The sequence below is a fragment of the Alligator mississippiensis genome, chromosome 1 (assembly GCF_030867095.1).
Source record: "Alligator mississippiensis isolate rAllMis1 chromosome 1, rAllMis1, whole genome shotgun sequence".
Lineage (NCBI taxonomy): Eukaryota > Metazoa > Chordata > Crocodylia > Alligatoridae > Alligator > Alligator mississippiensis.
In genome coordinates this window covers 325,269,218-325,280,526 of record NC_081824.1, presented here as the reverse complement: position 1 = coordinate 325,280,526, position 11,309 = coordinate 325,269,218, and the positions used below count along the sequence as shown (strand labels likewise).

Genomic DNA, 11,309 nt, shown 5'->3' with positions numbered 1-11,309 from the left:
TCACTGGACCTTCAGCCCTGTGAGCTTGCTCAAGGGAACAGTATCTTAGGCCTTCCTGTCCTTCTTAGCAATATGTTTAGTCTCCATCTTGGGGAGAAGCAAAGGTGGGGGGATGGTTAAAGCAGTTTCTACTACAGACCATGCCTACAAACCTATGAATGTCTCTCTGTGAATATTATGGGCCATGGAAGACACATAGAAGACAATGGAGTTTTATGGCTGGTTCAGCTTGTCTAGTACAGTTTATTCAGGAATTATATCCCATCTATCCCTTCTAGTTCCTGAACCAAAAATTTGCTCATTCATCTAACCTATAGTATTGTAACAAAAGGATCATTTGCTCTTTTGGATCAGCTGCTGGCTGTGTTGTGGAGATCTTGAAATATAGAGCAGCAGTTAGGTCCCAAGCCGTGCTTGGTGGAGGCCTAGTATTGTGTAATTCCTGTGTCCCTTGTCGCATCTGCCCTCCAACCACAATGAATCAGAGGCACACAGGAGATGTGTGGTTTGTGATAACCCAGCCGTAGTGAATAGAGCTATGGGTGGAGAGGGGCAAGGCCAGATCTCATTACAGCTATTGTCTGCTGAACCTGCGAGAAAGCATGGCCTCTATGGTTTCTTTCTTACTCTTGCAGCACAATTGCAGCAGGGGGCCAGTTTCTGGAGTTGTCTGTTAGAGAGAACTGGAGGTTTGGTTTTTTAAAATTTAAATAAAGAAATCGGAGTAACGTGATTACTAAGAGGATATTTCTCAACCAAATAAAATCCACAAAAACTGTGAGCAAAAATATACCAGTAGTTTTGGAAAAGCAGCACAAGATGGTCACCATGACATGGCCATTATCACTGAGCAGCATCTCAGCAGCAGTTATATGTATGCACACGATATATCATACACCATTCGTCCCCTTTACGTACACATACATATACAAACCAAGGAAATCAATAGAATGAGGAAAATCAGCAAATACACACGTAAGCACTTTGTAACAATATGCCATTCATTTTTAAGTCGAACTTCTCATTGAGTTTAATGAAGTTGTCTGCTTAATAAGAATGGCATCTTTGGATGGTAGTTCTTGTCTGTTAAAATGCCAATCCTCTCATCAAGGTGATTTTAAAATGAGATTTTTTTTTCCCTCCCTATGACTGGGAATTGAGTGGCTAGATGTAATAGTCTGATATTAGTGTGCTTCAAAGCTAAGGGAATTGAGAGCACAATAACAACAGCAAATAGAAATACACGGGCAGCATCCTTCTTTATGGACATGAAAAGTGAGTGACTGAGTAACACAAATTTGATTTTTTCCCCATCAGTGTATTGGGTCCAATAGCATTTTACTGGCTCCCTGCCTACAATGCCAGTTTTCTTCTACGGGAATGCGTGTCCTGCCTATGGTGCTACAGGCCTTTTCGCATGATTTCAAGGATGGTGTACAAAGATCACTTTTTACGACTATTTTCAAAGATAGCGGTCTGCAAAAATAATGCTGTATAGAGGGGATTTTGTTGCTGGGTTTGGCTTTTTTAGTATGGTGGGTTTGGGGTTTTTTTTTTAATTTTTAAGAAAAAAGGAAGAAAAGGAAAAGGGCAGTGAAATAGTTAATAGTGCTGGGATGACCTCACTCCTAATTTGCATAGAAGTGGGGAATATAACTGCTCATGCAGAGACAGCCCTTTTATACTGGAGTGCAGAGGAGCAGCTGCAAAGACCAGAGTTACTTCTGTGCAGAGCATCAGTGGTGAGGATACAATTTATATTTCAACTGTGGTGGTTTATTTCCCCCCCCCCCTCCCTTTTTAAAGCATGCAGTTCTCCATACCTCATCCATTGAGTGTGGATTTTAAAATGAACCCTTCTTGGACAGTATCCTCATTGTTAACTAAATTTCAGGATGGAATATTCCTGTGACTTTAGAAAGCATCCAACAGCTTTTAATTGTAAGGAAGCGCTTAAAAAAAATGTTGGCATTTGGAAAGTTGGGAAGACTGAGCAAAAGTTACTTGTAAAAAGAGGCTGATTAAAAGATGGGAGCAGCCAGCCTGGTTCCTTTGTTCTTGGTTGATAAAAATCCTGGGCTTTGATGATTTTTTTTCACTCTATACTATTTCAATATGCTGGTATCTCTGAGACAACAATTGGAGGTGTTCATTGTTCTGCACACTGCTACTTGCCTGCTTTTTTAGAGTGGAATTTACTACAAGCAGATGTGTGCTAAAATCTCAACCCTGCAATAAAGCAGGGGGGATGGACTGTATTGTTGAAAGGTGCAGATGCTGTAAGGGGGCTTGCGGTTGTATGGCTCTTCAGGCACCAAGAGGAGCTTTGTTTCAAGCGGAGCAGCCTTGAATCTCTGACTGCAGTGCTGGGAAGGAGAAAGTGAGGCAGCAAACAGGCAAGGGCGGTGGTTTGAGGCTCCTCAGACTGCAGCTGCATTTCTTTGTGAGATAAGAAGAATGCAGGACTTCATCCAAATGTGCTAGGCGAAGAAAGAGCAGACAGACTCTAAGATGAAGAATGTGATTAACAGACTCTACTTGCATGTCATGTGCATGGATTCCTATTTTTAATGTAGATTTAAAAAAACCCAACTAAACAAGGGTCTGATTTGAAGATAACAGCCCCTTCCAGGCACCATCCTCCCTATTGTTCTTTTCAGAGCAGCGTGCAGGGTTTCACAAGGCACAATTGTTTTAAGGATGGATTAAATCAGTACTCAAAGAAAACTGACCTGGATGATAAAGCATTTTGATTTCCTTCAATTAAAAAAAAAAAAAAAAGATTATTTAAGCAGTCTTGGCTATATTTAGGCATTTGCATTCTACCACAAAGTTTATTACACAATATATTTGATATAATTTAGTATATTAATATGCCAATATCCTCCACCCCCTGCTCCCTCTCAAAATGGTTATTACATAGGACTTGAAGAAAGAGAAGGGGGTGGGGTTGCTGGCAAGAGAGCGCGTAACTGCATTTCTGAAGAAAAAAGGGCGGTGGAGTTCTAACTCTCCTTTCTTTGTATGCACAGCTTGGATCTGCAAAAATGTCTGACAAACCAGACATGGCTGAAATTGAGAAATTTGATAAGTCCAAGTTGAAGAAGACAGAGACGCAAGAGAAAAATCCACTGCCTTCAAAAGAAAGTAAGTTTTATATCTTGCACAATAGGAAGGGGGAGGAGGCAGGAGACAAAGAGGGGAGGGAGACCTGAAATATTATCTAGAGATGAATTGTAATATGTAGTGTGTGTGACTCAAAGAGGTTCTAATAGATCTATAACAAAAGAAGTACTACAGATATACTATAATTAACATGTAGTAACATTTACAATTAAAAATGTATTGCTGATTTTCTCCATTTTCAACTTAACCATGTAAAACCAACATGCTTCAAATTTGTTTAAGTGTTTTGATCTTTATTTTCTCTTTTTTTTTCTTTTTTCTTTTTTTTTCTTTTCTTTCCTTCTTTAGCAATTGAACAGGAGAAGCAAGCGGGTGAATCGTAATGAAATCTGCCCTTCCAAATGATGCACTGTACATTCCACAAGCCTTGCCTTCTTATTTTACTTCTTTTAGCTGTTTTAACTTTGTAAGATGCAAAGCGGTTGGATAAAGTTTAAATGACTGTACTGCCCCTTTCACATCAAAAGAATAGAAAGAACTACTGACACTGAATGAAGGCGCTGCCTTTCCATCTGCCTGTCTGGCTTTGGTCCTGGTGGCATGAAAGAGCTTGCATGTTGATGAAGAAGAACTTGGGTGGGACTACAGTAAACTAGTAACACACAGAATAAATGCAAAGCTGTACCAAGGTCCTGCGAGCTGTAAAATGCAGTTAATCGAGTGCCATTTTTTTTTTTGTTCAAATGATTTTAATTATTGGAATGCACAATTTTTTTAATATGCAAAATAAAATGTTTTAAAACCTGGATGGTATTGATGTGCTGTCTTTTGGAGAATATCACAGAATGAAAGAAGCGTAAGTGCCGAAAACTAGGATATGTGATGCCAGGAAACTGTTGGAGATTATTAAAATCAATGTTTTGGGGGTTTGATATTTCTTGCAAGTCCTACAACACTTAGAATAGATTAGTTGTAATTCATATAAATTTGAATTGGAGGTAATTTTGTTTAAAATTTCAGTAAAAAAAATAGTTGGATTCCTTTTTGAATATATTAATTATAATGTTTTGTATTTAACACAAGGTTTTTGCAGTAAACCTTTCTGTATCTCCGCCCTTATATTAATACAATCAATCTGTTCCTTTCAGCAGACCAAACTTTAAGTTTATTAGAATAAATGCTTGAAAACTTACAGGATTCAGGTTATCTACATCTTTAACCTACTGTTGAACACAAAGCGTGTGTGTTCTAAAATTCATCATGATGGCTTAACAAAGGATATTTTGTGCAAATGAAACTCATCAGTACTAAATATGTTTTGAATATTTTCAGAGCTCAGCTTTTATGATCACCATGTTTGATCTTTTGTAGCATCTTAAGTATAACAGAAACATTTCTAACAGTAAAACTAACAGATACACGTTCTCTTATGTGAAATGGGCTCAAACCCATACTCATTTACAAAATAACTTCTAGTTGAAATAACCTTGTAAACCACCATAGGGGTATATACTTCATTTGATTTGCAAATTTCAAATTCTGTAAATATCTATTAGCTTTGTTCATGTCTGAAGCTTGACCACCAGCATGTCCCTGGTTACTCTCCCTGCTCCTCCCCTTCCTCCACCCCCACAGTCTTTTCAATTATAGATCCCTTTGGTTGGTGAGTTTTGCCTATGACTTCAGTTGAGTGAGGATTTCACCCACTTTCTTCAGCTTTCAGTGGGGAAGCACTAAACAACCTGAGACTGGGCTTTCCAATAGGCCTTGTGGGGAAGGGGTCAGGGTGGGAATATGTGTGAGCTACAGATCTCAGCATGTGTGCTATGTTGAGAGCTTTGATCCTGCATATGCTTCGATGCAAGATCAACTGCACCCATGAAGGCCTGTGAGCCACTCCCATGCAGTAAAACATCCCTTGGAGTAACTCCATTAATTCACCAGGGCTTTTGCTTGAGTAAGGACTGTCTCTCAGTGAGATGCTCAGTCTTTAAGCCCCAAATGATGCTGGCACCTCATCGGAGCACACTGCAGGCTTTCAGAGTCAAATTAAGAATCTACGCCAGAGTGAGAGCAGACCTTGGTTACTCAGGCTTATTGCTTGGTGTGAGCAGTGGAAGACAAGGACCTCACTTCTTCCGGTAACTCACCCTCCACTTTGCTCTGAGGTAAAGAAAAATTAAGGGCAGTCAGCACCTTGATCAATAAAGATATATGATCTGGGACTTTGGGGAAATTCCGATGTAATCCACTGAAAAGATTCTGCTAGCACAAAGACTGCATAATTCCACATATTTAGATGAGTATAATAGGAAACAAAAGCCAGGCATCCTGGGCATTTAGATTTTTAGACTTTAATTTTCTTCCTCACACATAGTAGAAAAGGCACAGGAAGCCATTTAGTTGAGTTTCTGTAAAGTCAATTAGTCAATCTCCCCAGCTACAATCTACAGATCTTAATCAGGGAGGAGCACAGGATGTAGCATATGACTAAATTCAGAAGTGCTACCGTCTACCTTATATGTATGCAAGTCATGGTCAGTGGAAAGACAGGCAAGCATCTGGTTGCAGTGCTTAATTTCTGCAAAGGAAACTAAAATGAATGTTCAAAATAAAGCATTAGATGAAAGTCCATAGAGTTGTGCTGCCTTTCACTAGTTGAAGCTTTGTCCCACTGATAAAATATTAGCATGACGGTCACCAGTATCTAATAATTGTACAGCTCATAAAATACATTAGATTGATGCTTCATGATCTTCGTCAGTATATGTATGATTTCATCCTTCATTAATTATAGGTATAAATTTCAAGGTTGTGTGTGTGTGCGTGCGTGTGCATGTGCGTGTGTGTGTGTGTATGTGTATGTACAAATGTAAGATGGCCCAGAGTATAAGATGAAAATGTAGCTTTTGACTATTAGGTCACCAATCCAAATCTACCAGAAGCTAAATAAAAATGGCCAAAGAACGTTACCATCTGCTACATGTTTGGTGGCACAATACAAGTTGTTGAGTTTCAGCCCAGTTTTCAGTGGGCATGGATTATGTCACAAATGAAGTGAATGAGTCCTACTGTCCAACTGTAAGCATCCTCAGTCCAGGGGCCAAGGAATGGATACACAGGATAATCAGGTCTTTCCTGGTCAGAGTTGAAGAAAACAAGCTCCTATTCTCCCTGCTTTACATCTTGTCTGGCTATTTACATCTGGACAACGTGAGCAAACAATGGATGCAACATATTGCCTCACCGTGAGAAAAGAGAATTTGAATATACTCCCATTTTATACCCATTTTGCACCATTACAAAGTGCAAAGCGTGAGGTGCAAAGGAGGAGAGAATCAGATGATTATTGTGACGCTCCTGACTGTAACTGGTTTGTACCTCTCCTGTGGATTACACAGAGGGGTTTTCCTTCCAGGGCTGTCAGTATAGCAACTTTCCCCAGTGCTAAATTCACTTAAAAGTACAGGCAAAAGCCTTGGTTATGAAAAAGGGTCATTTGAAACAGAAAAGCACATATGGTTTTTGATCTCCCACGCTGCGCAGGCACATTATCGCAGCCTCCTCAGAGACAGCCTTTATGTCTAGATGTGCTGTCTCCCCAACCCCCACCAGAAATGCAGCTCAGCTTCAGAGATCTGCCTCAGGTTATGAAATCTTTAGTTGGGTCTTTAACTTCTGAACCAAATAGTTCATTCTTTTAATATTTTAAGCATGATTTTTTTTTTAATTTCATACAAGCTGCAAGCTATTTCTATATATTTATATAGGTTGCAAAAAACATATGTTACCAATATCCAAAATGGCCCATTTTGATACCAGTATTGTAAGGGGGGGAAAGAGCATTAATGCATTTAACTTCAAGGCTATTTTTGTGCAATGCTGAATGTGTGATAAGATACCACTTCCTCTAGTAACCTTTACTTCCCTAGTAACAGTGTAAAAATGAACACTAAAGACCAGCTTCTAGTTTTTAGTTTAGTATGTGGCTACTGAACTCAGAACCACTGAACAAAATAATTTAAACAGGGGAAAAGAATATGTGCCTGTATAAACAGCATATGAAATGTAATATGTAGGAAATGTAATATGTAGAGCGACAGAACTGTTAAACCAGATAGGGGGATATTGAAAACTGAATCTATACGTGCTAATTCCACAGCTATTTACTTAGATGCAATTAAAAATATAGCTGAGGCATATTTGTTTATTCACATTAGTAGGAATATGCAACGCAACCTTAGGAGTTTGTGACAGAGACTTGGATGATCTGTTCCCAGTGACAGAATTTGATGTGCCTTTTTATGCATTTTGCACTGCTGCAGAAGAAGGAACTGAATTGTAAATAAAACTTGCTCTTTTGTTAATTTCTATCAAGGTGGCTTTACACATCATTCCTATGTTATTCATGCACTGTTTGACAGCTTAATTTGCCACTGTCCCTATGATTTGATGATTTCAAGAAAACACTGTTGTTCACCATTCACCTATTTTAAAACTGTAGTGTGTGACAGGACGATTCCATTTTCCTTCTTGCTTTGAGTGAAGGATATCCAAATTAACGTCCTGATTTCAACGCTGATCTCTCAATTAGGAGTCAGATCCCAAAATATCATTTTTTTACATATGTTGTAGTTTGTATTTGCTGCCTTGTTTTCTGGATCGTCAGTATACTCCTGGGTCACATTTTCAAGTTTTTTGCCTACATTTTGGGGGCTAAAATGACTTAAAAAAGGAAGGCTGAAATTCTCACACAAGTCACTGTCTCCTAAGGCTGGGGCTTTAAATAAAATGCCAAATATTTCTAGACACATGATAAAAACACAAGAGCTGGTAACTGAAGTTCAGTCTCCCTGATTTACAGCATAAGTAAGATGAAACTCAAAAATCATTTGCAAATACTTTAACAAACAAAAGCATCAAGACAGATTTACTGTTGCTTGTAAATGTCACCCAAGTGTTTGGCTAGTCACCTCATATCATGATAATTCATTCAAGAACTGTATTCATCCAATGAATTTTATTTATTAATCAACATTCTGCTGTTCAAGAAGTTCCCTTCCTGCAAACTGGGAACAGAAGTGAGATCATATAATTTTGCAGATCCATCACACACCATGAACAGTAAATGGCTGACATGGATGATTTGACATTTGTTTGCATAACGCTTAGAAATATCAAATACACCTGTAGAAATTAAAATCAGGCTGCACAGTATTTGAAGATGAAAAAAAGCAGGCAGGAGCAAAATTTGCATGTGATGTACTATTTGCAATAAATAATTCAGCCAATCCCAATTTCCTGTAGTGGCATGAATCTACAGTAGCAACATCCAGGTGTCTAAAATAAGAAAAATGAGCTAGTTGCAAATGTCAGAGCTAAATTTACATGGCAAAATCTTGGGTTCACCAAACTCAGTTGCAAAAATCCTGGATTAATTTCAACAGGTTCAGGATTCACCATAGCAATGAGATCTATTTCAAATTCTTTTTAACAAATATGTATATGAATTTGGTTGATGGATATTTTTTATACTACTCTGGGCTGCAGAACTGGACACGAGGCATCAGAGTCAGAGTTCCAGAGATGTAAATCTTGCCATACTGCAGCTGCTTCTTAGCACGCTTTTACTTAGGATCACTCAACAGTTGCCTTCTCTCTGTGATCCCATTCATAGGACAACTTGGGCAGCTGCAGCAGGAAGCCCATGGATGTGTCTTTCTTTCCACTTATGGTAGAAGACCCCTTTATCCTAATAATGACAAACTAGGCTGGGAATTTCTAAAGATCATAGCATAAATGTAGAACACAATGTGTTAAAAATCATATTTTCTTTCTTTCCTGAGTTACATAAAATAGCAAACAGTTTATTTCCTCTGCCAGTGTTTATTCACTGCATGGTGTTCGTCTGTATTATCTGTGTGAGAGAGGGAGGGTGTCTGAAATATTTCGAAACGGCAAAATATTGCTTCAAAGCAACCGTTGGCACAAGGATGCATTTTCAAGTAACACCAGCTATACACAAATATATTTGGAATGACAACAATCATGTGGCAAACTGTGGGACCACATGGCAAGCTGAAAAGTCATGTGATAAATTAATCTATTATGCCTGTTGGTTCCCTTCACCTTGTTCTGCAAGTTATCCTTCTGATGTAATAAAATAAAGTTGCCAAAGAAATGTTTCTTTCTTTCTCCAAATGTAGAATTTCCTCTCAAAATTACCCGGACCCAAGACTCCATGTGAGTGACAGTCAGTATTACATAAGTGACAGGGTGAAAGGGAGAATTGTGACCCTGTGGAGACAGAAATGGGAACTTTACATGACTGGAAATAGAAGGTTCTGAATCAGATTCTGGACCTTTTTTTAAAAATTCTTTTTTTAGAAGTTTTTATGACCCCATCTAAGCCCACCACCATTAGAATCACAGAAAATGAAGACATAGTGAAATGAAGGTGGTGAAAGAGAAAGGAATGATTTCAATTCTCCTTGTGAAAATCCCCTAAATCATGGCTCTCCAACTAGTGGGAAGGAGTTGATTTGTGGCTCTCCAGGCTCCCACCTGGCTGCTACACCCCAGTTGCTCCAGCTGCAGGGGCAGCTGGGGTCCTCAGGCTCTCCATCCCTCCTCTGGCTTCTGCTTTGTGTCCTGCCTTCCCTCAAGAGGATGGTGCTGCATGGCACGGCTCATCCCAGGATGCCAGCAAAGCCCACAGCCTGGGAGCATTGGCAGCAAGGGAGTCAGTGGCTGGGGAGCTGGGGTGAGAGCTGAGGCACCAGCAGGCAGTCCTGTAGCTACAGCTGGAGTGGCCCACCTAGGGTATGGCATCTTCATGGAAGTCCTGAGGATATTTTGGTCTCTGGAACCTCCTTAATTATTACTTATTAAATGTATTATGGTAGCACCTTAGCAGACCCTTGTCATGTATTATGGTAGCACCTTAGCATCCCCTATTTTAGAAAGCAGTCTGCAAATACATAACAGTAGGAAGTCCCTGCCTGCAGGTGTATAGTGTAAACTCTAAACCTCTTTTATTTGTACAATCCTGAGGCTTCTGTGCATCGGTTAGAACAGGCTGAAGGCTATTTCTCTTGTGCCAACTGCTCTGGAATAGCAAAATTGTTGGACATGATCTCCAGATGATTATATAAAAAAGAATACAAATATCACATTGTTTGGCCAATTATCACCTTGATTACTGCCATTTACGTGCTTGCGAATATGCATGTATTACACCCTTCATTGGCTACAAGCATCCCCATAGCCAAGAAGGGTTTTGTTACTGAGACTGAAATGTGTACCCTTACAGTTGCAGTTTATCCACAAGCAAGAGAAGGTCCAACCTGGTGGTTTTGAGAGGTTTAACCTAAAAATGTGTATGTCACTAATTATATCAAACGTCTTTGAAGCCAAAGTGTTAAGAAGATAATAAAGAAGACTGAATCGGCATTGGGCTACCTTCACCAAAGTGAAGCCTGGGCAAGGTCTGTGCCCCGAGGAAGGTGTTCTTCTCCATTCTTGGTCTCTGCCAGGGCATAGTCAAAGCCATTAAGGCTTGTTTAGACTTAGGAGCTGCCATTTTGAAATGTTGTCAAGAGGAGGAAGGGACAACTGATTCACAGTGTCACACAGGAGCACATGCCAGCCAAAATGCAGTTGTGCAGCTTCCCATTGAGAACACTCTATCAGGACTGAGCATATGTGGACTCTCTTTTCACATTTTTATTCCGCTTTCCTGGCAGCTCTTTTTATGGCTGGTAAGTAAATGACTCTTCAATACAGGCAAATTTAGGCTTGTTATACAGAGTCCCAGAAGTGCCAACAACTTGTTGTGCCATGTTGTATATGTTACAGTCTTGCAGGCTCCCTGAATGCTTCTCCAAAAAGCTCCAGTTTGTTTTATTCTTTCCACCGTGCCATTTAGGGATGTCTGCCCCAGACCAGTCCTGAGCTTTTTGCTCACCTGCTTTAAGAGCAGCAGATGGTACTGGCATTTTACTGGCTTCCTGATGGCAAGGAGAGACTCAGAGGTCAAATTCCTTACATGGTTTCTTTTGAATAACAGAACAATAGAAAACAAAAGTGGAGGGGGACAACATTAGCTGAAGCAAAAGGGAGGGACTCAAAAAAGGTAGCCTTTTCCTTGTTATTTATATGTATCCTTTCAGTCAGTACTCCAG

At 39.6% G+C, this 11,309-nt stretch overlaps 1 protein-coding gene across 1 annotated transcript; it reads left to right on the top strand.

Annotated features, from left to right (window-relative positions):
* The first annotated feature begins 1,635 nt into the window (after positions 1 to 1,635).
* On the top strand, positions 1,636 to 3,932 carry TMSB4X (thymosin beta 4 X-linked). Its single transcript, XM_006258897.4, has 3 exons — positions 1,636 to 1,742; positions 3,033 to 3,147; positions 3,475 to 3,932. Exons 2-3 carry the CDS (start codon positions 3,048 to 3,050, stop codon positions 3,507 to 3,509), a joined length of 135 nt encoding a protein of 44 aa, XP_006258959.2. The 5' UTR covers positions 1,636 to 1,742; positions 3,033 to 3,047; the 3' UTR covers positions 3,510 to 3,932.
* Positions 3,933 to 11,309: the final 7,377 nt, after the last annotated feature.